A 22,122-nucleotide genomic window follows, 5' to 3' on the forward strand; every position below is an offset into this window, starting at 1 on the left:
ACCATCACAGTCAGAAAATGTGAGGAATTTATTCTGCATTGATCATGAAAATTAAATAATAGGATACACAGTATAAGCCTATTTCTAATTATTTTAGCATGCAAAGATATAAATTGGGTTTACGCTCTTCTCACTAACCGCAAATGATTGCATCTTGTTACTATATTTCGCCACCTGTTTTTTTGTTGTTGTTACGAATAAGAGCGTCATCATAATATGCATTTGCACAAGGCTACTACGAGGCTACTCATGCCTTCTTGCAATGCAATACTTCAACCACTAGAAGTATCCATGGTCTAAAGTTTGCAGGAGGATATTCTTGTGTGACGTCCAGTTTTTATAAATGCCAACTTTTACATGAACTGGCATACTTATGTTTTGGGACATATTCTGTGCCCACACAATGTTTATAAATTAGGCCCCAGGGCCTTATTCATTAGGGTGGGGTACAGAGTATTCAAACGTTTTGCAACGGAAAACAAAAACAAGTACTTGGACAAGTTTAGGTGGTCCCTCCCTGTTTTAGTCCTTTTTCTTCTATTTGGTGCCTAATGAATACGACCCCGTCCTTTTCTCCCTCACTCTGAGCAGGGACAAGGAGGACAGCAGCGGTTATAGCTGAAGACGATGTGATCTCGCTGCCCAATGACATCCCCCTGTTCTCTGCAGCCACACTGGGTGTTAACCCCTGCACTGCCTTTAGGATGCTCTCTGACTTTGAGGAGCTGAAACCAGGTGTGCTAAGTTCACCATTTCAACATGTAGATGCTAAGGTAGCTGTTACCCATTTTTGCCCATTGTATACCCTTATCCAATACCCCTTTTACACTACTGTGTCTAAGCCAAGCAGTGCTATATGATTCTGGCCTTGTTAAACATCCACTTAAGTTTCTGAAAAGTGTTAGGTTCTGATTTTCAGAGTAAAAACTCAACAGACACTATGAAAGCTTCCCAGCGGATCAATACAGTTGCAATAGACAAAAACCTTTTCAAACAAGCACTGATATTTATCCCTTCCTCCGAGTCTCCTACATATCTGTACAAACATTGTGTATTTCCTGCCTACACTGTGATACGGGCCATAAACTTTTATTTCTATTTCTCCCTTAACGCAGCCTGATCTCAACCCCCCCCTCCCCCTTCATAACTAATCCATGGCTCTCTCCCCTTATCAATGCCTGCCACATGTGATCGCTTTAACTACCCTCAGTACATTCCAAGCTTAATTGCCCCACCATATACTTTCCTACTTCAGTTGGCCAAGGGGCTATTAACACCAGAGGTTAATGGTTATGGCACCACTCACTCCATTACAACTAATGATTAATACGAATTTAAAGTTCATAATTCCAAACCTATCAAGAGGAACATGAAAGTAAAATGTCAGAGCCAGCAAAGTAGGTTCTGGTTGGCCCAATAGTGTGAAAAGGACACAAGTGAGCTTCAGTCTTTTATACAGAACCTAACCTTCCTTCATCACAGTACACTATATAATATGTGTATTGCACTGCTCTTTGTATGCGAGTTCATTCCGGGTGACACAGTGATCCAGAATGCAGCCAACAGATGTGTGGATCAGGCTGTCATATGAGATTGCTGCTGCAAGGGAGATCCAAACCATCAATGTGGTCAGAGACAGGTCAATCCAAATGGCCAGTTCGTATTCATTAGGGCACGCAACTGAACATCTTTTGCAACAGAAAACAAAAATGAGTTTTTCTTCTGGGTCAAGTCCAGGTAGTCCCTCGACTCCCTCCCCGTTTCAGTCTGATTTCTTTGGTGCCGAGTGAATAGAACCAATGCATACTGCACTAAGCTACATTTCTAAAAGAGAACATCTGAATTAGTGACTGATTAAGAATGTGACCTTTCAGCAGCTGAAGTAAAACAATTTAGGGCGGGGGGGGGAGGATTCCAGCCCTCATGATAACACTGGGTTATCAGCTGGGAAGCTGATATAATGAAAACAGCACTGAGTCTTGTTCTATAACCGGGTTGTTGTAAGTAACCCACTGTCATAATATAGCCCATTACCCTAATAAAGTGATGTCTATGTGTGAGAGAGACTGCTATAGAAACTTCCTTAGAGAGCAGTGATTATTTTAAGCAAGGTTGCGTATTCAAGAAGGCCCGTGTTGAAGAACGACATGTACTTGTGTGTCCCTTTTCACAGGCCAGACCTCACACAGCTTACTGACAGGCTGAAGGCCATGGGCGCCAGTCACGTGATCAAAGAGGAGACCCTGAGGCGGAATTTATATCTTTTTCAGAGTTGGAGGGTCGGTGGTGACGTATGGAGGGATGGCCAAGCAGCCAATCACTGTTCCTGTGGTAAGACTGCTACTTCCTGTAATACTACCCTTTTCTACCACGTTCCTCTAGGAACTATTTCAACAGACCGTTTTCTCTCTCCCTCTCACAGACATGGTGATATCTTTAAATGCGAATACCTATGGAAACCACTTGTGTGTGTTGTACGTACTTACAAAAATATATTGTCTGTCCTCTTCCTAGAGCGCCCTGATCTTCAAAAATGTGCAAGGGTTCTGGGTCACCCAATGGAAGATAACCCACTCTCGGGGTGAGCCAGGAGTATTTAGATACAATACACACACACACAAAATATGTAGGAGTCTGGAGAGACAGGTCTTTGCTCTGCATTCTTTACATTCCATTATTTTTATTTATTTTACTAGGCAAGTCAGTTAAGAACAAATTCTTATTTTCAATGACGGCCTAGGAACAGTGGGTTAACTGCCTGTTCAGGGGCATAACGATAGATTTGTACCTTATCAGCTCGGGGATTTGAACTTGTAACCTTCCGGTTACTAGTCCAACACTCTAACCACTAGGCTACCCTGGTGGGTCCAAGCTATGAGTGAGACACATAATACTTTTAATTTTGTCCCTCTGAATGTCCAGTATCAAACATAACCTGTTATATGGATGAGTTTCTATAATGTCTTTTATAATATGGCTTTTAATTAACTCAGCAAAAAAGAAACGTCCCGTTTTCAGGACCCTGTCTTTCAAAGATAATTCCTACAAATCAAATAACTTCACAGATCTTCATTGTAAAGGGTTTAAACACTGTTTACCATGTTTGTTTAATGAGCAAAAAACAATAAATTAACATGCACCTGTGGAACGGTCGTTAAGACACCAACAACTTATGCGGTAGGCAATTAAGGTCACAGTTATGAAAACATAGGACACTGAAGAGGCCTTTCTACTGTATCTGAAAAACACCAAAAAGAATGATGCCCAGGGTCCCTGCTCATCTACGTGAACGTGCCTTAGGCATGCTGCAAGGAGGCATGAGGACTGCTGACGTGGCCATTGCAATAAATTGTAATGTTCGTACTGTGAGACGCCTAAGACAGGACGGACAGCTGATCGTCCTCACAGTGGCACATCATGTCACAATACCTGCACAGGATCGGTACATCCGAACATTATACATGTGGGACAAGTACAGGATGCAACAACAACTGCCCGAGTTACACCAGGAACGCACAATCCCTCCATCAGTGCTCATCACTGTCCGCAATAGGCGTGGAGAGGCTGGACTGAGAGAGGCTGGACCCTCCAGCATGACAATGCCACCAGCCATACTGCTCATACTGGGCGTGATTTCCTGCAAGACAGGAATGTCAGTGTTCTGCCATGGCCAGCAAGTAGCCCGGATCTCAATCCTACTGAGCACGTCTGGGACCTGTTGGATCGGAGGGTGAGGGCTGGGGCCATTCCCCCCAGAAATGTCCAGGAACTTGCAGGTGCCTTGGTGGAAGAGTGGGGTAACATCTCACAGCAAGAACTGTCAAATCTGGTGCAGTCCATGAGGAGGAGATGCACTGCAGTACTTAATGCAGCTGGTAGCCACACCAGATACTCACTGTTATTTTTGATTTTGACCCACCCCCCCTCCCTTTGTTCAGGGACACATTATTCCATTTCTGTTAGTCACGTGTCTGTGGAACTTGTTCAGTTTATGTCTCAGTTGTTGAATCTTGTTATGTCTTTTTTCTGAGTTTATGTTATGTCTCTATGTATCTTTCTGTCTCTCCAGATGAGGGGTTCTTACAGGGACTGCTGGATGAGCTCTGCTTCCTGATCCGCCAGGGAAAACTGACCGCACCTGCCTGTTCCGAGGTAGGCCTCCAAGACTTCCGGCAAGCACTGGACACTGCCATGCAGCCGTTCACCTCAGCCAAACAGGTCCTGGTCGTGTGACCCCTCTTTTGACCAGCCCCAGCTGTTCTCAGGATCATGTTCATTAGGCACCAAACGGAAGAAAATGGACTGAAACAGGAAGGGACTACCTGGTCTAATAAGAAACAGTCTTTTGCACTGGGTGCCCAAATGAATACGACCCTGCATACAAAACGAAGTCCCGGCACGTTCAACGGTTGCAGCCCCAAGGCTGCTGCTTCACCATTGTCGGAAAAACATTGCTCAAGCACACATATTTTCCGTAGAGGCTCAAAGTCCACTATACAGCTCCAAAATGACCGGCACCCCCGACTGGCAATGCACAAACAATACTATAAACAATATAATTATAGAGAGAAACTCAAAATGCCAACATGTGAGAAATACTGTACTTTATTAATGTTTCAATGGAACCAACCAAAATCATACAATTATTTAAAACAAAATCAATTGAACCAAAATCAAGGTTTCATAATTATTGGCACTCCTCATTTAGTACTTAGTGCAGCCACCTCTGGCAAGGATAACAGCATGGAGTCTTTTCCTGTAATGTTTGACAAGGTTAAGGAACACATTTGGAGGGATTTTGGACCATTCTTCTATGCAGATCCTTTCAAGATCCTTCACATTCTTGGGTTTGTGCTTATCAACTGCCCTCTTCCACTCAGCCCACAGGTTTTCATTTGGATTGAGATCCGGCGACTGAGATGGCCATGGCAGAACATCGATTTTGTTGTCACAGAACCCTTTCTGTGTGAATCTTAAGGTATGTTTCGGGCCATTGTCTTGTTGGAAAGTCCACCTACGGCCAAGTCCCAGCCTTCTGGCAGAGGCAACCAGATTGTCAGCCAAAATGACCTGATACTTGGTGGAATTCATTATGCCATCAATCTTAACCAGTGCCCCTGGACCTCTGGAATTAAAACAGCCCTAAAACATCACTAATCCACCACCATATTTCACCATGGGTATGAGGTGCCTCTCCTTGTATGCATCTCTGTTTCGACGCCAAACATGCCGATGCTGTATCTGACTAAACCTTTTGATTTTGGTCTCATCTGACCAGAGCACCTTCTTCCAGTCATAATTTAAATTATGTTTGGCAAACTCCAAGCACTTGTGTCTGTGTCTTGGGGTCAGAAAGGGCTTTCTTCTGGCAACCCTTCCAAAGAGCCTGTGGTTGTGGAGGAGCCGTCTGATGGTGATTTTTGAAACCTGGTGACCACAAGACGCCACTAAGGCCTGCAATTCTTTCACAGTGATTCTTGGGGATTTTGTTGCTTCTCTCACCATCCTCCTCCCTATCCTGGGTGGCAAAATGCATTTGCGTTTTGAGGTTTTCAACTATTCCATATCTTTTGCATTTTTTAATAATTGCCCTGACAGTGCTCAGTGGTATATTCAATCGTTTGTGGATCTTCTTGTAAACATTACCAGATTTATGAAGGTCTACGACCATCTGTCTCTTTTGAACTGCCAGTTCTTTTGTTTTCTTCATGGTGTTGGATGACAGTGGGATATTGCATGTGTGTTACCTCATTTTTATACCCTAGTGAAACATGAAGTGATGGATATGCTCAATATAGTTCCTCAAGGCTTAGATAAACTTAAATAAGTGGAATTTAATTTGTTGTTTATTTTTGGTAGATGTTAATTACAATAATCTTTAAGGGTGCCATTAATTGCGAAACCTTGATTTGGAGGACATTTAATTAATAATTAATTTAATTAAATCAATAAATTATTTTGGTTGTTTCCATTGAAACATAAATAAAGTATCATATTTCTCACATGTTGGTATTTTGAGTTTATCTCTACAATTATATTGTTTATATTTGTTTAAGCATTATTTGTGCATTGCCAGTCAGTGGTGCCAGTAAATTTGGAGCCCACTGTATATGTTATTAGCACCACTTTAAGTCATCTTTCCTGACAACAGTTCATGGAAAAAAATTCAGAATGGTCATGGATTCCTTGACAACATTATGTATTGTCTACATGTTTATTTCTCCTGCATGGTAACATTGTTATATCCTGGTCCCAGATTGGTTTGTGCTATCTTGGCAACTCTTATGGTTATTACTATGCAAGACAGCACAAATAGATCTGGGACCAGGCTAACGTGGTTATGCAACAGATGGTGTTCTGGTAAAACACTTATAAACATTTGGGAAAGATTAAGCTATTTTATAGAGTTCCCAATACTTGTTGTATGGACACGAGCAAATATTATCATGACGCGTATTAGACATGTTTATTACTTTAAAAACAATACTGCAGGGTCCTACTAGAGCTGTTACACTGACCATGTTACCACCACCGGCAGTCACGAGTCATGACTGCAGTCAAGTTCCACGTGAACAAATTCCAGACGATTCCGCAGGTGAAGAAGCCGGAAGTGGAGGTCCTGGGCTGACGTGGTTACGAGTGGTCTGCGGTCGGCCGGTTGGACCTACTGCCAAATTCTCTTAAATGATATTGGAGGTAGCTTATTGTAGAGACATTAACGTGACTTTTTCAGACAATAGCTCCAGTGGACAATCCTGCAGTCACAGCATGCCAATTGCACACTCCCTCAACACTTGAGACATCTTTGGCATTGTGTTGTGTGACAACTGCACATTTTAGAGTGGCCTTACATTGTCCCCAGCACAAGGTGTACCTGTGTAATGATCATGCTGTTTAATCAGCTTCTTGATATGCCACATCTGTCAGGTGGATGGATTATCTTGGCACATGGAACATTTCTGGGATCTTTCATTTCAGCAAATTAATCATGGGACTAACACTTCACACATTGTGTTTTATATTTTTGTTCGGTGTAAATCAAAACTAATTTAACACATTATTTAGTATGTGTAAAGACAACATGAAATGCCGAATAGTCTGATGGGTGACAATATTAGCTTACCACTTGTGAATTATGTATTATCAATTGTGAATGATGCCCAGAATGTGCAGTAAGGCAAGAAACAGCACATGCCTTTTTTTTGCAACTTTTTTTCAAATAATAGTTGCACGCCTCATGTAGCCTAACCCATAGGCCTATGTGTTTTTACAAGGTTTGTAATCACAACTAAAGTGGCCAAATAACTTCTTAATATTAAGCACCTTAATTTGCTTTACAACCGGTGTAGTTGTAAAGCTGGCATACATACGTAGATGGCGTGTGAGTTTCAAGTTTGTGGAAGATCATTTTCACCATTAAACATGCACCTATACAATAAAGCATTACACACAATCGCATTTATTGACTGCATTTAGGAACATTTGCGCTTATAGCCTACTGCCATGTGTGCATTGCTGCGCTTATAATGTGAAGAAATAGCCTAATAGTTTATCAACATTTTAAGCTAAGCGTTCTAACCTGCTGCATAAGCCTCATTGCTTTTAAACGTTTTTTAGATGTGAGGGGTTGTATGAATTTGGGCTCTATTGCATCCTACGACTGTCCCAGAGTAGGCTATGTTTGGAACATTTATTTATTGAGTAGAAGGACAAGTTGACCAATAGAATAGGTCCGGGCTCTGGCTGGGCCACTCAAGGACATTCAAAGACTTGTCCCGAAGCCCCTTTTGTGTTGTCTTGGCTGTGTGCTTAGAGTCGTGGTCCTGTTGAAAGGTTAACCTTCGCGCCAGTTTGAGATCCTGAGTGCTCTGGAGTAGGTTTTCATCAAGGATCTCTGTACTTTGCTCTGTTCATTTTTCCCTTGATCCTGACTAGTCTCCCAGTCCCTACCGCTGAAAACATCCCCACAGCATGATGTTGCCACCACCATGCTTCATCGTAGGGATGGTGGCAGGTTTCCTCCAGGCGTGTCACTTGGCATTTAGGCCAAAGAGTTCAATCTTTGTTTCATCAGACCAGATAATCTTGTTTCTTATGGTCGCAGAGTCTTTAGGTGCCTTTTACTGAGGAGTGGCTTCCGTCTGGCCACTACCATAAAGGTCTGAATGGTGGAGTGCTGCAGAGATGGGAGAACCTTCCAGAAGGACAACCATCTCCACAGAGGAACTCTTGAGCTCTGTCAGAGTTACCATTGGGTTCTTGGTCACCTCCCTGACAAAGGCCCTTCTCCTCCGATTGCTCAGTTTGGCCGGGTGGCCAGCATTAAGAATAGTCTTGGTGGTTCCAAACTTCTTACATTTATGAATGATGGATGCCACTGGGTTTTTGGGGACCTTCAATGCTGAAGACATTTTTTGATATCCTTCCCCAGATCTGTGCCTCGACACAATCCTGTCTCTGAGCTCTATGGACAATTCCATCAACCTCGTGGCTTTGTCTTTGCTCTGATATGCACTGTCAACTGTGGGACTTTTATATAGACAGGTGTGTGCCTTTCCAAATCATGTCAAGTCAATTGAATTTACCAAAGGTTGACTGCAATCATGTTGTAGAAACATATTAAGGATGATCAATGGAAACAGGATGCATCTGAGCTCAATTTTGGGGTCTGAATGCTTACAGTACCAGTCAAAAGTTTGGACACATCTACTCATTCAAGGGTTTTTCTTTATTTTACTATTGGAGGCCAAATAGCACATATGGAATCATGTAGTAACCAAAAAAAGTGTTACATTTGAGAATCTTCAAATTAGCCACCCTTTGCCTTGAGGACAGCTTCACACACTATTGGCATTCTCTCAACCAGCTTCACCTGGAATGGTTTTCAACAGTCTTGATGGAGATCCCACATATGCTGAGCACTTGTTGGCTGCTTTTCCTTCACTCTGTGGTCCAACTCATCCCAAGCCATCTCAATTGGGTTGAGGTCGGGTGATTGTGGAGGCCAGGTCATCTGAAGCCGTACTCTATCACTCTCCTTCTTGGTCAAATAGCCCTTACACAGCCTGGATGTGAGTTGGGCCATTGTCCTGTTTAAAAACAAATTCTAGTCCCTCTTAGCGCAAACCAGATGGGATGGCGTATCACTGCAGAATGCTGTGGTAGCCATGCTGGTTATGTGTAAATAAATCAGTGTCACCAGCAAAGCACCATCACACCACCACCTCCATGCTTCGCGGTGGGAACCATACCTGTGGATATAATCTGTTCACCTACTCTACGTCTCAAAGACACGGCAGTTGGAACCAAAAATCTCTCATTTGGACTCATCAGAACAAAGGACAGATTTCCACCGGTCTAATGTTCATTGCTTGTGCTTCTTGGCCCAAGCAAGTCTATTTTTATTAGTGTCCTTTAGTAATGGTTTCTTAGCAGCAATTTGACCATGAAGGCCTGGTTCACACAGTCTCCTCTGAACAGTTGATGTTGAGTTTACTTGAAGTAAACTTGAACTCTATAAAGCATTTATTTGGGCTGCAATTTCTGAGGCTGGTAACTCTAATGAAATTATCCTCTGCAGCAGAGATAACTCTGGGTCTTCCTTTCCTGTGGTGGTCCTCATGAGAGCTAGTTTCATCATAGCTCTTGTTTGTTTTTGCAACTGCACTTGAAGAAACGTTCAAATTTTCCGGATTGACTGACCTTCACATCTTCAAATAATGATGGACTGTCATTTCTCTTTGCTTATTTGAGCTGTTCTTGCCATAATATGGACTTGGTCTTTTACCGAATAGGGATATCTTCTGTATACCACCCCTACCTTGTCATAACACAATTGATTGGCTCAAACGCATTAAGAAGGAAAGAAATTCCACCAATGAACTTTTAGTTAACAAGGCACACCTATTAATTGAAATGCATTCCAGGTGACTACCTCATGAAGCTGGTTGAGAGAATGCAAATCTGTCATCAAGGCAAAGGGTGGCTACTTCGAAGAATCTAATATAAAATATATTTTGGTTACTACATGATTCCATACAATGTAGAGACTAGTAAAAAATAAAGAAAAACCCTTGAATGCGTAGATGTGTCCAAACTTTTGACGGGTACTGTATGTAAATAAGGTATATATTATTTTTGCAAAAATGTCTAAACCTGTTTTCTCTTTGTCATTATGGGGTATTGTGTGCAGATTGGGCATTTTTTAATTAGGCTTTAACGTAACAATGTGGAAAAAGGGAAGGGGTCTGAGTACTTTCCGAATGCACTATAGGCTAGTGCTTTTTCTGTTTGTTAGACCTACTCATTTTGTTGGCTGACAAATTAGGCTAAATGTGGACAGTTCTTCTAACGTCTTCAATATGCAACTCGCAATTCAATAAAAGGGACGCATGCAGTTGCATCCCCGATGTGTCTGTCTTCACTTGTAGCCCACTTATTAGCTGAGATGCCTGTGAGAAGGGCAAGATCACTTGACGGGCATTGGCTAATAAGATTTTAGATATGAGAGAGCCATGTGAGTGAAAGTGGCTTCGGGGGCACTGCAGCCGGGAGGAGGGAATTATAATTATTATATTCAGCACAAGGGCACAATGGCCACTTTGGCTGCGAAAGGCATGGATTTTTTTTAGAGGGCGTTATGGTGACACAGGGGGGATGCCGCCGAGAAACTTGAGGCACGGTGAGTGAATGAGAGCTTGAAGAAGTGTGTGCAGCCTGCACAAGAAACAAATCATGCCTTTCATGTAACTTTTTTTCAAATCATCATTAGTCGCATCATGCAGCCTTAGAATGTATTAATCTATACATATAGCCCAAGGTTTGTAACAACTAAAGTTGCATAAATAATTTAGAGTTACGCATATAGGAGGACATGTTTACTAACCGCTCGACAGAATAGCTGCATGTGCGGACTTCCTTGGAAATATTTGAGAAAATATCCTTTCTATTTTATTCCGCCATGTTCAATTGTATTCTTCATACTAGAAAATAATAAAACATAAGGCCACGAAATTCTAAGAAAATCGTGTCTGCTAAATGAACTACAGCCATATTAGTGCCAAACATAAGGACAAAATAGACTACATTTTCTTCATATCATGCTTCTTTAGACGAATAAATAGTGGATTTATTGTGATGGTGTAGGCTATATATAGAGAGATTTAATTGACTTGTGTAGATGTTCCAAAGGTCTGCATCAGTGGCTTGTAGGCTATGCCTGGAAGCCAGGAGATAAACCCATTTATGTTAATTAATGGTCAGTTACCGTGAGACGGCAGTTATTAGCTTGACTATCACCGGCTGACAATTTCATGACCGCCACGGCCCTAGGTCCAACTCGATCTTCAAAAGATTATTAAGTGATTTATTCAAATAGGGACTATATAGAAAGAAATTCAAATGAAACCATTGATCATTCTCGCTACAGTCTACCACAAAGGATGGGCCTCTCTAGAGTATCAAAAAGAGTTTCAGGTGGTAGAAATTACACCGATTAACACAAGTTAAAATAAGTCACAAAAAGAGTTTTGAAATCAAAGGTCTTCCTATTAAACAATTTTCTTCTAAATTTTCATAGCAAAACGTACTTTAACAAGCGTGTTACATGGCTGAAATTGAGATGCACAGACTGGAAAATGCCGCATGCAGTCAATCTGTGAATTCTGATTGCTATATTCAAAAAGAGGCATTCTTGACAGATCTGATGTTAGAAAAGTATACATTCATCTATCTGATTAAATCATTCAAGGTAAATGTCCTGAATCGCAACATTTGGGTGAAGAACTCCATAGATTGGAGCAGCCGTTCAGTCCTTTCATTGTAGGCAACCAGTAGTAATGGGTCCATATTTTTGGTGCACATTGAGATCATTAACAGCTTGCCCAGACTATACTGATCACCACAGAGAGAACTGACAACATGGCAACACCAGTCGATGATGCCCTCTCTTTCTCCAGACAATGCTCGTACCTCTCAAAGTCTACCTCTCTAGCAGCACACACGTGGTCAACTCGGCAGTCACTGTTGCATTCTGTCAGGTCGTAGTTGACTGAGTTGAACTCGTAGTACTTCTGCAGGTAGCAGCGGTCGCTGGCCATGCGCTCTACGGCCTGGTGCATGGAGGCCGGGGAGGCATCAGGCACACGAAAGCTCTCAGTGAAGCGGTACTCTTTCTCCCAGCGTGCCTGGGCCACGTTGGCACGGGTCAGGTTCAGGTAGTAGGTCACCATGTCCTGTGGGTTGAGAGACAGATTGGAGACACTAATACCTTTTTCACACTACTGAGTCTATTTTAGTGAAGTCAAGTCCAAATTGATTTAAAGTGCGTTTTACATGGGTCAATCACAACACACATTACATCATTAAAAATAGCAATAGGGAACAGCATTGAAGTAAGGGGAACAATGTGGACAAGAGAGAATTCACGGCACCATAGTAGCAGACTAAGCACAGAGCTGCTGTAAATGTGTAGTCATTTTAATCAGCTGTTTTGGCTAGCATTGTGTGTTTATTGCTTATATCTGATGGTTTTTACCCACACATTTTGCAGATGGACTGGCAGGTCAACTCTTTTTGGCTTGGCCAGCTACATTTTAGTCATTCAATTTTAGTAGACACTTTTATCCAGAGCGACTTAACGGTACTCAAGTCCACATGGACGGATTCCTCACCTCTGGGATTCAAACCAGGGTTCTTTCGTTACTGGCCTAACGCTCTAACCGCTAGGCTGCCTGCCACCCCCTGCTAGCTGGCATTTTTTTTTACTTGAATGATGCATCTGGACACTACCAGCTTGTTTGTTGCACCTGGCTGCTTTTGAAAACATCAATTGAGTAGTCACCTTAATCTTGAGAGGAATAGGAGATGCAGTGGGAGACACCTTGACATTTATTTTATTTTATGAAAAGCGCTGTAGAAGTTTAAGAAATTATTATTATTAAAGCAGAAAATACTCCACAAAGCTGGTAGCAACAGGGTAGCACATCCAGCACAGTTGTCGACCACATGTGTGCTGCTAGAGCGGTAGACAGGAAAGAGCAACGTGAAAAGAAACTAAAACTGAGCCAGCACAGTATGGTTTGGTTCGGCCCTATAGTGTTAATCAGGCAATAATGGAGGAGGCAGAGTGGTAAGATTTTGTTTCTGAGCAACCATTAAATTGACAGATTTGTGGGGCTTTTAAGAAGAGTCCAACGGCTCTTACTTTGACTAGAAGAGTTTGGGTGTCATATTCAAAGATGCGGATCCCAGGGTTGTTGGCTCCGTCTATGACCCCGGGTAAGGTGGTCTTCCAGGGAGTGACACCAGGGGTAAGGAACATGGTACTGATGGGGGAACCTAGGGAAAGACAGTTGATGAGATACTATAGATTAGAGGAAACAAGTACTATAAATTGGCAGCACACATACATTTTTCTCTGCATCCAATGTTTGAACAATCATGTTCAAATGTTGAATTAGCCTGGTCCCAGATATGTTTGTGCTCTTGCCAACTCTATTGCAATGTTGGCAAAAGAGCAGAAATAGATGGCTCTGCCTAATGATGAATGTCTTGAGATGGTGGAACAAAGTTTTTAGTATGTGCATCTGTTAAATGACACTGCACCTTCGAGCTGTAGAACATGCGGAAGCTGTCAGTGTGATGATGGCCGAAGAACTGTCCGATAATTAGAGAGTGATGCTTCTGGATCAGTTCTAGGTAACGTTTGTTGAAGTTGGGTCGAAACCAAGGCTTATTCCGCTTCTTCTCAAAGAACCCTGGTGGAACGTGGCCAATGATGTAAACCTAAGAGAGAAATTGGTGTGGGATTGCGATTAAATCATAAAAGGATATCCTCAAAGTCTGTATGCAACATCTGCTTTTACAAGTCTCAGACAGGGCTACCTCTTCATGAGAGCTTGATTCCAAATCACCTCCACTAAATACGAAGAAAACAGGAGTATGTTATCTCTATATGTCTAACAGATGCTTGGCTTTTACTGGCAGAGTTACTAGGCACTTATCTTCTCTTGCAACATAGAGAGCGTGGTAAGACCTTTTCTTTGTTGTTGGCAGCGTCTGTAAGAACTTGGTCTGCCCAGTTGAACTGGCCGGCTGGATCGTCAATGTTTTCTGTGACCTTGTTCTGGTCATAGTATAGGTTAGTGTTGAGGACTACAACCCTGTAACCTGGTCGGTTCAGCAGGTTCTCTGTATAGTATCCACCTATAAAGAATAAAAGGGAAAGACAATACAACTGTTTGGACTGGAGTTAACTAATTCCATTCCAGACTCCATGAACTGGTTTTCCACACACAGATTAACACTAGCCCTGAACTAAAACGTTGTTTTAATTCATTATTTCAATTGACCATGCTTTTTAATCCAGAAGGCTTAATCTGTGCCCCGGAAACTTGCCCCAAGTGGAATACCCCTACCCATATGCACACACTGTATTACCTCAACTACCTCATACCCCTGCACATTGACTCAGTACTGATATTCCTTGTATATATATTATTATTATTTTTTATTACTATTTCCTTTTTTTATTTAGCAAATATGTGTCTTATCTTTTAACTCTAAACTGTTGGGAATGGCTCATAAGTAAGTGTTTCACTGTAAAATCTACACTTGTTGTATTCAGGGCATGTGACCAAAATATATTTTTGACTTTACATGACCAGGCCTAGGCAGGATCTGTTGTAGCTTACCTGTGCGGAAGGTTGTTTGAGACTCTGGTTCCAACCAGCCCTGCCACAGCTCTGCTGTCTGTTCATAGATGTTGTTCTGGACTGGGGGTAGCTGGCTCTTCGGATGGTAGTCATGATTCCCCAGGGCTGAGTAAACTTTAGTACCTGAAAGGTAACATGAGTTGATCATATGGCTTTCACAAATATATCCAAAAGGAAAACAAAATATATTTCAGTTTGGCCCAGAGTGACTTCTCCCTCAAAAGCAATGGAGGTTAGACAAACTTGGAAAAACAAGCTTTATGATGTGGGTGAGGTTGCTGATAATGGAGAGAACCTCCTCTTCTCCCAGATCCTCATTCGGGACATGCGGCGTGTCATCTCTGTGGGGCAAATGTCAGGTTGTTGTAAGGGGCCTCTTTTAGATAAAGTCAATCACATGTGTAGTTTTATATACAGTACATGGGAGCAATTCTCAATGATCTTCAATGGAACATTTGACTTTAAGAAGGTAAATGGACAAGTAGTTACATTTACACACACACACACACACACACACACACACACACACACACACACACACACACACACACACACACACACACACACACACACACACACACACACACACACACACACACACACACACACACACACACACACACACACACACACACACACACACACACACACACACACACAAGGGCTACATAAAATAAATGTTAGTTTGTTGTACCCTGTCCAGACGATGAAATCCGGATCTGGCAGAATATATTTCATTGCATACACTGTGGAGTTAATAAGGTCCCATGGCGCATCGCAGAGGTAGTCTCCAAATTGTCCCGCACTGGGCACAGGACGTTTTCCACTAGAAGCACACACAAGCTCAGGATTTTCGGTGTGTTTATAGGTTGGGTCCCAGTGAATATCCGTGATGTGCCAAAAGTTTCCTGGAAAAATAAGTGCTGATGACACGCAGATAGATCGACTACAGCCTTATCGAATGGCTTTCTAACAACTAACAACACATAGCTGCATTGTTTTCTATTGTTGATCAGGCTATATTAAATACATTATTTACATTGTTGAATGTATATTGTTAGGCCATTTTATGCACTCACCTGATAGCCCCAGAACTTTCCCGCATGTGAAAAGAAGACAGGACAGGAGGATTGTCCGTATCGCAGCCATAGTGACTGTCATGGGGAAGGTAGACTCACTGGACAGACGTTGCATGCCGTAATCTATGAAGTCATGACTCATGTCCCTAGTTGAATAGCCTAGTCTCTAAAATGAAAGATAAGAAACAGCTGTGTTTAAGGGCTGGTCTGGTTTAAGTTCAACTTATTCATCTCTATATTATATTATGCCTACTAATAGACTGCATATATGGTTCAAAATATTTGTCAAAATAGGCTATAAACTTACATTTATTGTGACCTGTAGCAAATACAATTAGTAACACTAATCAACAACCAAATGTAATGTTTTCTTTTGCAATTTGGTTCCAATAAAATGGAGAGTGTGATGACCCAGCAGTAGAACATGTCCTCTGCAACAGGGACACACCCTTTTCACGCCAATTCGATATAAAGTGACTTTCGTAGTAGGTTAGGACAGCGTCCGGTTTTGTCATTTGACCCGCAAGGGAGAAGGAAGGCAGAGAGCTCTCTTGTTAGAAATTGAAAAGTGTTGCGGTAGCTTTTGATGAAAAATAACATCAAGACAAAGCAACTGCATTATAAGTGGGATGCACTGTTTAGCGCTACATACCGTGGGGTTCGTGCTGATAGTACGCAGATTGTGACAGCCGGTTAAATTAAATGGCATCCCTTGAGAAAGCAAGAACAAGATATATGTCAGGAGAAGTGGAGTATTATCATAAGGAGATGTATACTTGGAATACGGAGGGGGAAAGAGAGGCAGAGGAGGCCTGAGAGAGGGAGGAAGGTGGTGAGCTTTAATCTGTGAAAAATGGCTGGAAGAAATGGAGATGGTTTGCTAAAGAAGAATGGTAGAAAGTGTAAGCAGAGTGCGCTGAAGACAGGAGGAGAAATGGAAGTGAATGAGGGTGAAGTATCGGAGGTGGTAGGTGTGGTGAAGTTCTCAGAGCCAGAGGCTTGCACCGAGTGTCAGGATAAAGATAAGACTGACACTAGGAGTGAAGTTTTTGGAAAAAGGGGACCCTTGCCTTTTGGCTGATCCATTTGTGGTTTCATAGTGGGTGAAAACAGAGATGGGTGCTGTGGAATTGGTGAAGGTAACCAGAAATGGTCTTGTGAGAATTGTATTTCTGCTGGTCAGAGAGAGCAGGCGCTCCGTGTTAAACTAATGGGGACAAGAGATGTGAATTGTTTTGCTGTCAAGCAAAGGGCGTGGGGTAGCTGTAAATGTGATAGTTGACCAATGAAAGGGAAAGATTCCCCTTCAATGTTGCTATCCCTAACCCTTTCCTAAACTTAAACTTGGTCTCCTAACCTGCTGCATAAGTTCTCCTATCCTGCTTAGGGTGACCACATTTAAAATAGGTTTGATCTTGCGGAAATCCTCCCCACCACAGCACAGACAATGAAAGCTCTTACAACATTCGATGATGACATTTCTCTGAAACAGGCTATAGGCTACATGTGCACCACCAAGTCAGAACAGTGTATTCTAAGTTATGAGGGGAAAAGGGACCAAATTATTAGGGTGAGGCACAGCTTACCACACAATGTACACTTAGTATTACTTTCTTAGCTACAGTACACATACAGTGCCTTGCGAAAGTATTCGGCCCCCTTGAACTTTGCGACCTTTTGCCACATTTCAGGCTTCAAACATAAAGACATATAACTGTATTTTATTGTGAAGAATCAACAACAAGTGGGACACAATCATGAAGTGGAACGACATTTATTGGATATTCCATACTTTTTTAACAAATCAAAAACTGAAAAATTGGGCGTGCAAAATTATTCAGCCCCCTTAAGTTAATACTTTGTAGTGCCACCTTTTGCTGTGATTACAGCTGTAAGTCGCTTGGGGTATGTCTCTATCAGTTTTGCACATCGAGAGACTGAAATTTTTTCCCATTCCTCCTTGCAAAACAGCTCGAGCTCAGTGAGGTTGGATGGAGAGCATTTGTGAACAGCAGTTTTCAGTTCTTTCCACAGATTCTCGATTGGATTCAGGTCTGGACTTTGACTTGGCCATTCTAACACCTGGATATGTTTATTTTTGAACCATTCCATTGTAGATTTTGCTTTATGTTTTGGATCATTGTCTTGTTGGAAGACAAATCTCCGTCCCAGTCTCAGGTCTTTTGCAGACTCCATCAGGTTTTCTTCCAGAATGGTCCTGTATTTGGCTCCATCCATCTTCCCATCAATTTGAACCATCTTCCCTGTCCCTGCTGAAGAAAAGCAGGCCCAAACCATGATGCTGCCACCACCATGTTTGACAGTGGGGATGGTGTGTTCAGGGTGATGAGCTGCATTTCTTTTACGCCAAACATAACGTTTTGAATTGTTGCCAAAAAGTTCAATTTTGGTTTCATCTGACCAGAGCACCTTCTTGCACATGTTTGGTGTGTCTCCCAGGTGGCTTGTGGCACACTTTAAACAACACTTTTTATGGATATCTTTAAGAAATGGCTTTCTTCTTGCCACTCTTCCATAAAGGCCAGATTTGTGCAATATACGACTGATTGTTGTCCTATGGACAGACAGAGTCTCCCACCTCAGCTGTAGATCTCTGCAGTTCATCCAGAGTGATCATGGGCCTCTTGGCTGCATCTCTGATCAGTCTTCTCCTTATATGAGCTGAAAGTTTAGAGGGTCTTGGTAGATTTGCAGTGGTCTGATACTCCTTCCATTTCAATATTATCGCTTGCACAGTGCTCCTTGGGATGTTTAAAGCTTGGGAAATCTTTTTGTATCCAAATCCGGCTTTAAACTTCTTCACAACAGTATCTCGGCCCTGCCTGGTGTGTTCCTTGTTCTTCATGATGCTCTCTGCGCTTTTAACGGACCTCTGAGACTATCACAGTGCAGGTGCATTTATACAGAGACTTGATTACACACAGGTGGATTGTATTTATCATCATTAGTCATTTAGGTCAACATTGGATCATTCAGAGATCCTCACTGAACTTCTGGAGAGAGTTTGCTGCACTGAAAGTAAAGGGGCTGAATAATTTTGCACGCCCAATTTTTCAGTTTTTGATTTCTTAAAAAAGTTTGAAATATCCAATAAATGTCGTTCCAATTCATGATTGTGTCGCACTTGTTGATTCTTCACAAAAAAATACAGTTTTATATCTTTATGTTTGAAGCCTGAAATGTGGCAAAAGGTCGCAAAGTTCAAAGGGCCGAATACTTTCGCAAGGCACCGTATCTCCCTGGCATATTACATCATTTATGTAGCAGCATACAAGACATTTTTGGACTCACCTTGTTGTTCTGTGCCCACTTCAACAGGAAGGTGGCGTGGCGGTCCTTCGTGGGAAAATTCTGTCATCAAACTTTGTAATCAACATTTTAACATCTTGGCCATGTTCTGTTATAATCTCCACCCGGCACATCCAGAAGAGGACTGGCCACCCCACATAGCCTGGTTCCTCTCTAGGTTTCTTCCTAGGTTTTGGCCTTTCTAGGGAGTTTTTCCTAGCCACCGTGCTTCTACACCTGCATTGCTTGCTGTTTGGGGTTTTAGGCTGGGTTTCTGTACAGCATTTTGAGATATCAGCTGATGTACGAAGGGCTATATAAATAAAATTTGATCAAAGTCTGGCATTCTCTGGATTTATGGTGCTTTCAAGACATCTGGGAACTCTGGGAGGGAAAAACAAGGTTGAATTATGATGTCAGTTATCTTCAGGTCGGAGCTCTAGAAAGATGCCTGAGTTCCCGACTTGGAATTCCGAGTTGGATGACCGTTCAGTTGTCTTGAACTCACTGAAGTCTGAGATTTCCCAGTTCCGAGTTTCCAGTGGTTTTGAACGCGGCAGAAGTCATGCTGGATTGACAGCATGGCAAATGTTGAATGTTTGTCCTTTTAAGCTTGGAAAATAAACCCTTAAACCCAACTTGGACCACACACCCTCTCCACTGAATAGCAGGCTAGTGATTGCTTTGCAATGCTTGCAGTTAGCCACTGATTCCTTTCAAACCACTCAATGTTGAATTTGCGATTTACAACTTGATGTGTAATTTTTATATCCAATGGCCGATGGCCGATTATATCCAATGGCCGTTTTATCTAAAATGTCTCTTCATATGACAAGGATTGGAAAGGATTTGCCAGTAGATTGTCTACTTCATGATGATGACTGCAAGCTTGCTAGCTAAGATTCTGAAAGTATGTTGACATCAGTCCAATCAAAGCTACGGTAGATATAACGCGATTTGACATCATTTTATCTTTGGCCTATGACGGATGGGCACTTCTAATGTAACCCTATGGCAGCACTCAAGGGGCATGAATTTTCAAGCTCTCCCCTAGAGATTTCCAACCCCTACACTCCGTGTAATTCAGCTGGCCGCCCCTCCACCACAGAAAGCACTGAGCTAGGCTGAAACACCTGCATTTTGGAGCTTCCTTACTTAAGAAAGCAAAAAAGAGACCATGTTTGTATGCAGCTTTATTAACTCAAAGGTTATTATTTATATTTCACATTGTTTGCAAACTGATATGTGACATGAATTAATGCCAAAATAACATGCGAAACAGGCACAAAAAAAAACATATATACTGTATATATATTTTTGTAGCTAAACAGGTGGGGCTCAAAACAGGTCGAGCTCTGCCCACCTGCCCTGAATGATGGGTCGCCTTTGTTAATGCCCATGATTTTGGAATGAGATGTTTTACGAGCAGGTGTCCACATACTCATTTTATTTATTTATTTTTATTCAAAATACAGATCAACAATTTACATTCTTATATCATACAAAACAGAAAGCAGGTATTAACAAGAGAATTCTGGAACAAAAAAACCCAAAACAAAACCAAAACAATTCTAGTGCAATTGCAATCACTCTGACAAAATATTATTGTAATTATTTAGGAACATTTTATTCTTGTTATTGTTCACTAGGGTTAATGTTTTAATAAAAAAAATGACATTCAATCAAAGAAATGTGTCATTTTGGTATACTATTTTTCATAAAATTGTACAGTTATCTTAGCTAGTTGAATTGCTAGCAGAATTGTTTACTTGTTGCTAAGCAGTTGCTAGGAACTCTCCTGTAAGAAGCTAGCTAGCTTACAAAGAATAACAACAAAAAATATCTAGTTAACAGAAGAAAGGAAGACAAAATAAGGACAAAAGAAGGACAGAAGAAAAGGAAAAGAAAGAGGACAACAAAGTGAAAACAGTATACAGCACTTCAGTCAGCACTTCTATTGCAAATTTCGTCGTCCTAACGTAGTCTACACTGCTATCTGCCCAGCAGCTAGCCAGCTAGCAAACGTCCACCGTCTACCGAATAGCAGCACTGTAGAAACTATTACACTCAACTGAACGACTTGATTAGTGTAGTGTTAGCTAGCTACATAGTTGTCTTTGCTGTCTTCGTATCCAAGATAATTGTGTAGTTTAGAGCGTGTAGTCTTAGAGTGATTATCTTAATTTAACGAGGTTAGCTAGCCAGCTATTTGTCGTCCTTAACGTAGGAGACTCTGCTAGCTAGCCAACAGCTAGTCAACGTCTACTGAATAGAACTTCCGCACTCAACAACCCGGTCGCATTCCGCTTCGCTCCACAGGTAGTATCACATTTTTCATTTCATTTCTTTACAGCACAACGGTTTGATTTGTTTGATCGTAGCTAGCTACATAGCTAGCTACATAGCCGTCTGTGTATCAAAGATAATTGTGTAGTCTACAGCGATTTTCTAGGTTAGCTAGCCAGCTATTGTCGTTCTTTTAACGCAACGTAACGTAATCAACACTGCTAGCTAGCCAGCTAGCCCCCGAATAGCAGCACTGTAGAAACTATTACACTCAACGAAACGACTTGATTAGTGTAGTGTCAACAACGCAGCCACTGCCAGCTAGCCTACAAAGTCAACAACGCAGCCACTGCCAGCTAGCCTACTTCAGCAGTACTGTATCATTTGAATCATTTTAGTCAATAAGATTCTTGCTACGTAAGCTTAACTTTCTGAACATTCGAGACGTGTAGTCCACTTGTCATTCCAATCTCCTTGCATTAGCGTAGCCTCTTCTGTAGCCTGTCAACTATGTGTCTGTCTATCCCTGTTCTCTCCTCTCTGCACAGACCATACAAACGCTCCACACCGCGTGGCCGCTGCCACCCTAATCTGGTGGTCCCAACCCACGTGGAGTTCCAGGTCTCCGGTAGCCTCTGGAACTGCCGATCTGCGGCCAACAAGGCAGAGTTCATCTCAGCCTATGCCTCCCTCCAGTCCCTCGACTTCTTGGCACTGACAGAAACATGGATCAC

General features: G+C 42.0%; 1 protein-coding gene and 1 pseudogene across 1 annotated transcript; one reads left to right on the plus strand and one right to left on the minus strand.

The window, feature by feature from the left end:
• The first annotated feature begins 1,387 nt into the window (after nt 1-1,387).
• LOC124005895 lies at nt 1,388-6,002 on the plus strand (annotated as a pseudogene).
• A 5,095-nt stretch (nt 6,003-11,097) lies between these two features.
• smpdl3b (sphingomyelin phosphodiesterase acid like 3B) lies at nt 11,098-16,517 on the minus strand. The gene is made up of 9 exons (XM_046313283.1): nt 16,446-16,517; nt 15,794-15,959; nt 15,409-15,622; nt 14,958-15,055; nt 14,694-14,837; nt 14,036-14,205; nt 13,606-13,785; nt 13,205-13,363; nt 11,098-12,233 (listed from the first exon to the last, which is right to left on the minus strand). The coding sequence occupies exons 1-9, from the start codon at nt 16,500-16,502 to the stop codon at nt 11,871-11,873; spliced, it is 1,551 nt and encodes a 516-aa protein (XP_046169239.1). The 5' UTR covers nt 16,503-16,517; the 3' UTR covers nt 11,098-11,870.
• Between the last annotated feature and the right edge of the window lie 5,605 nt (nt 16,518-22,122).

This window comes from Oncorhynchus gorbuscha, linkage group LG19, assembly GCF_021184085.1.
Source record: "Oncorhynchus gorbuscha isolate QuinsamMale2020 ecotype Even-year linkage group LG19, OgorEven_v1.0, whole genome shotgun sequence".
Classification (NCBI taxonomy): Eukaryota; Metazoa; Chordata; class Actinopteri; order Salmoniformes; family Salmonidae; genus Oncorhynchus; species Oncorhynchus gorbuscha.

Bases quoted from the DNA above. Each gene is read 5' to 3' on its own strand.
- smpdl3b (XM_046313283.1), bottom strand. From the start codon at position 16,502: ATGCCATTTAATTTAACCGGCTGTCACAATCTGCGTACTATCAGCACG. The intron at 14,838-14,957 runs GTTTGTCTAACC...GTTACCTTTCAG, and splicing joins CATAAAGCTTGTTTTTCCAA to GTACTAAAGTTTACTCAGCC. The intron at 12,234-13,204 runs GTAAGAGCCGTT...CTCAACCCACAG, and splicing joins CCCAAACTCTTCTAGTCAAA to GACATGGTGACCTACTACCT.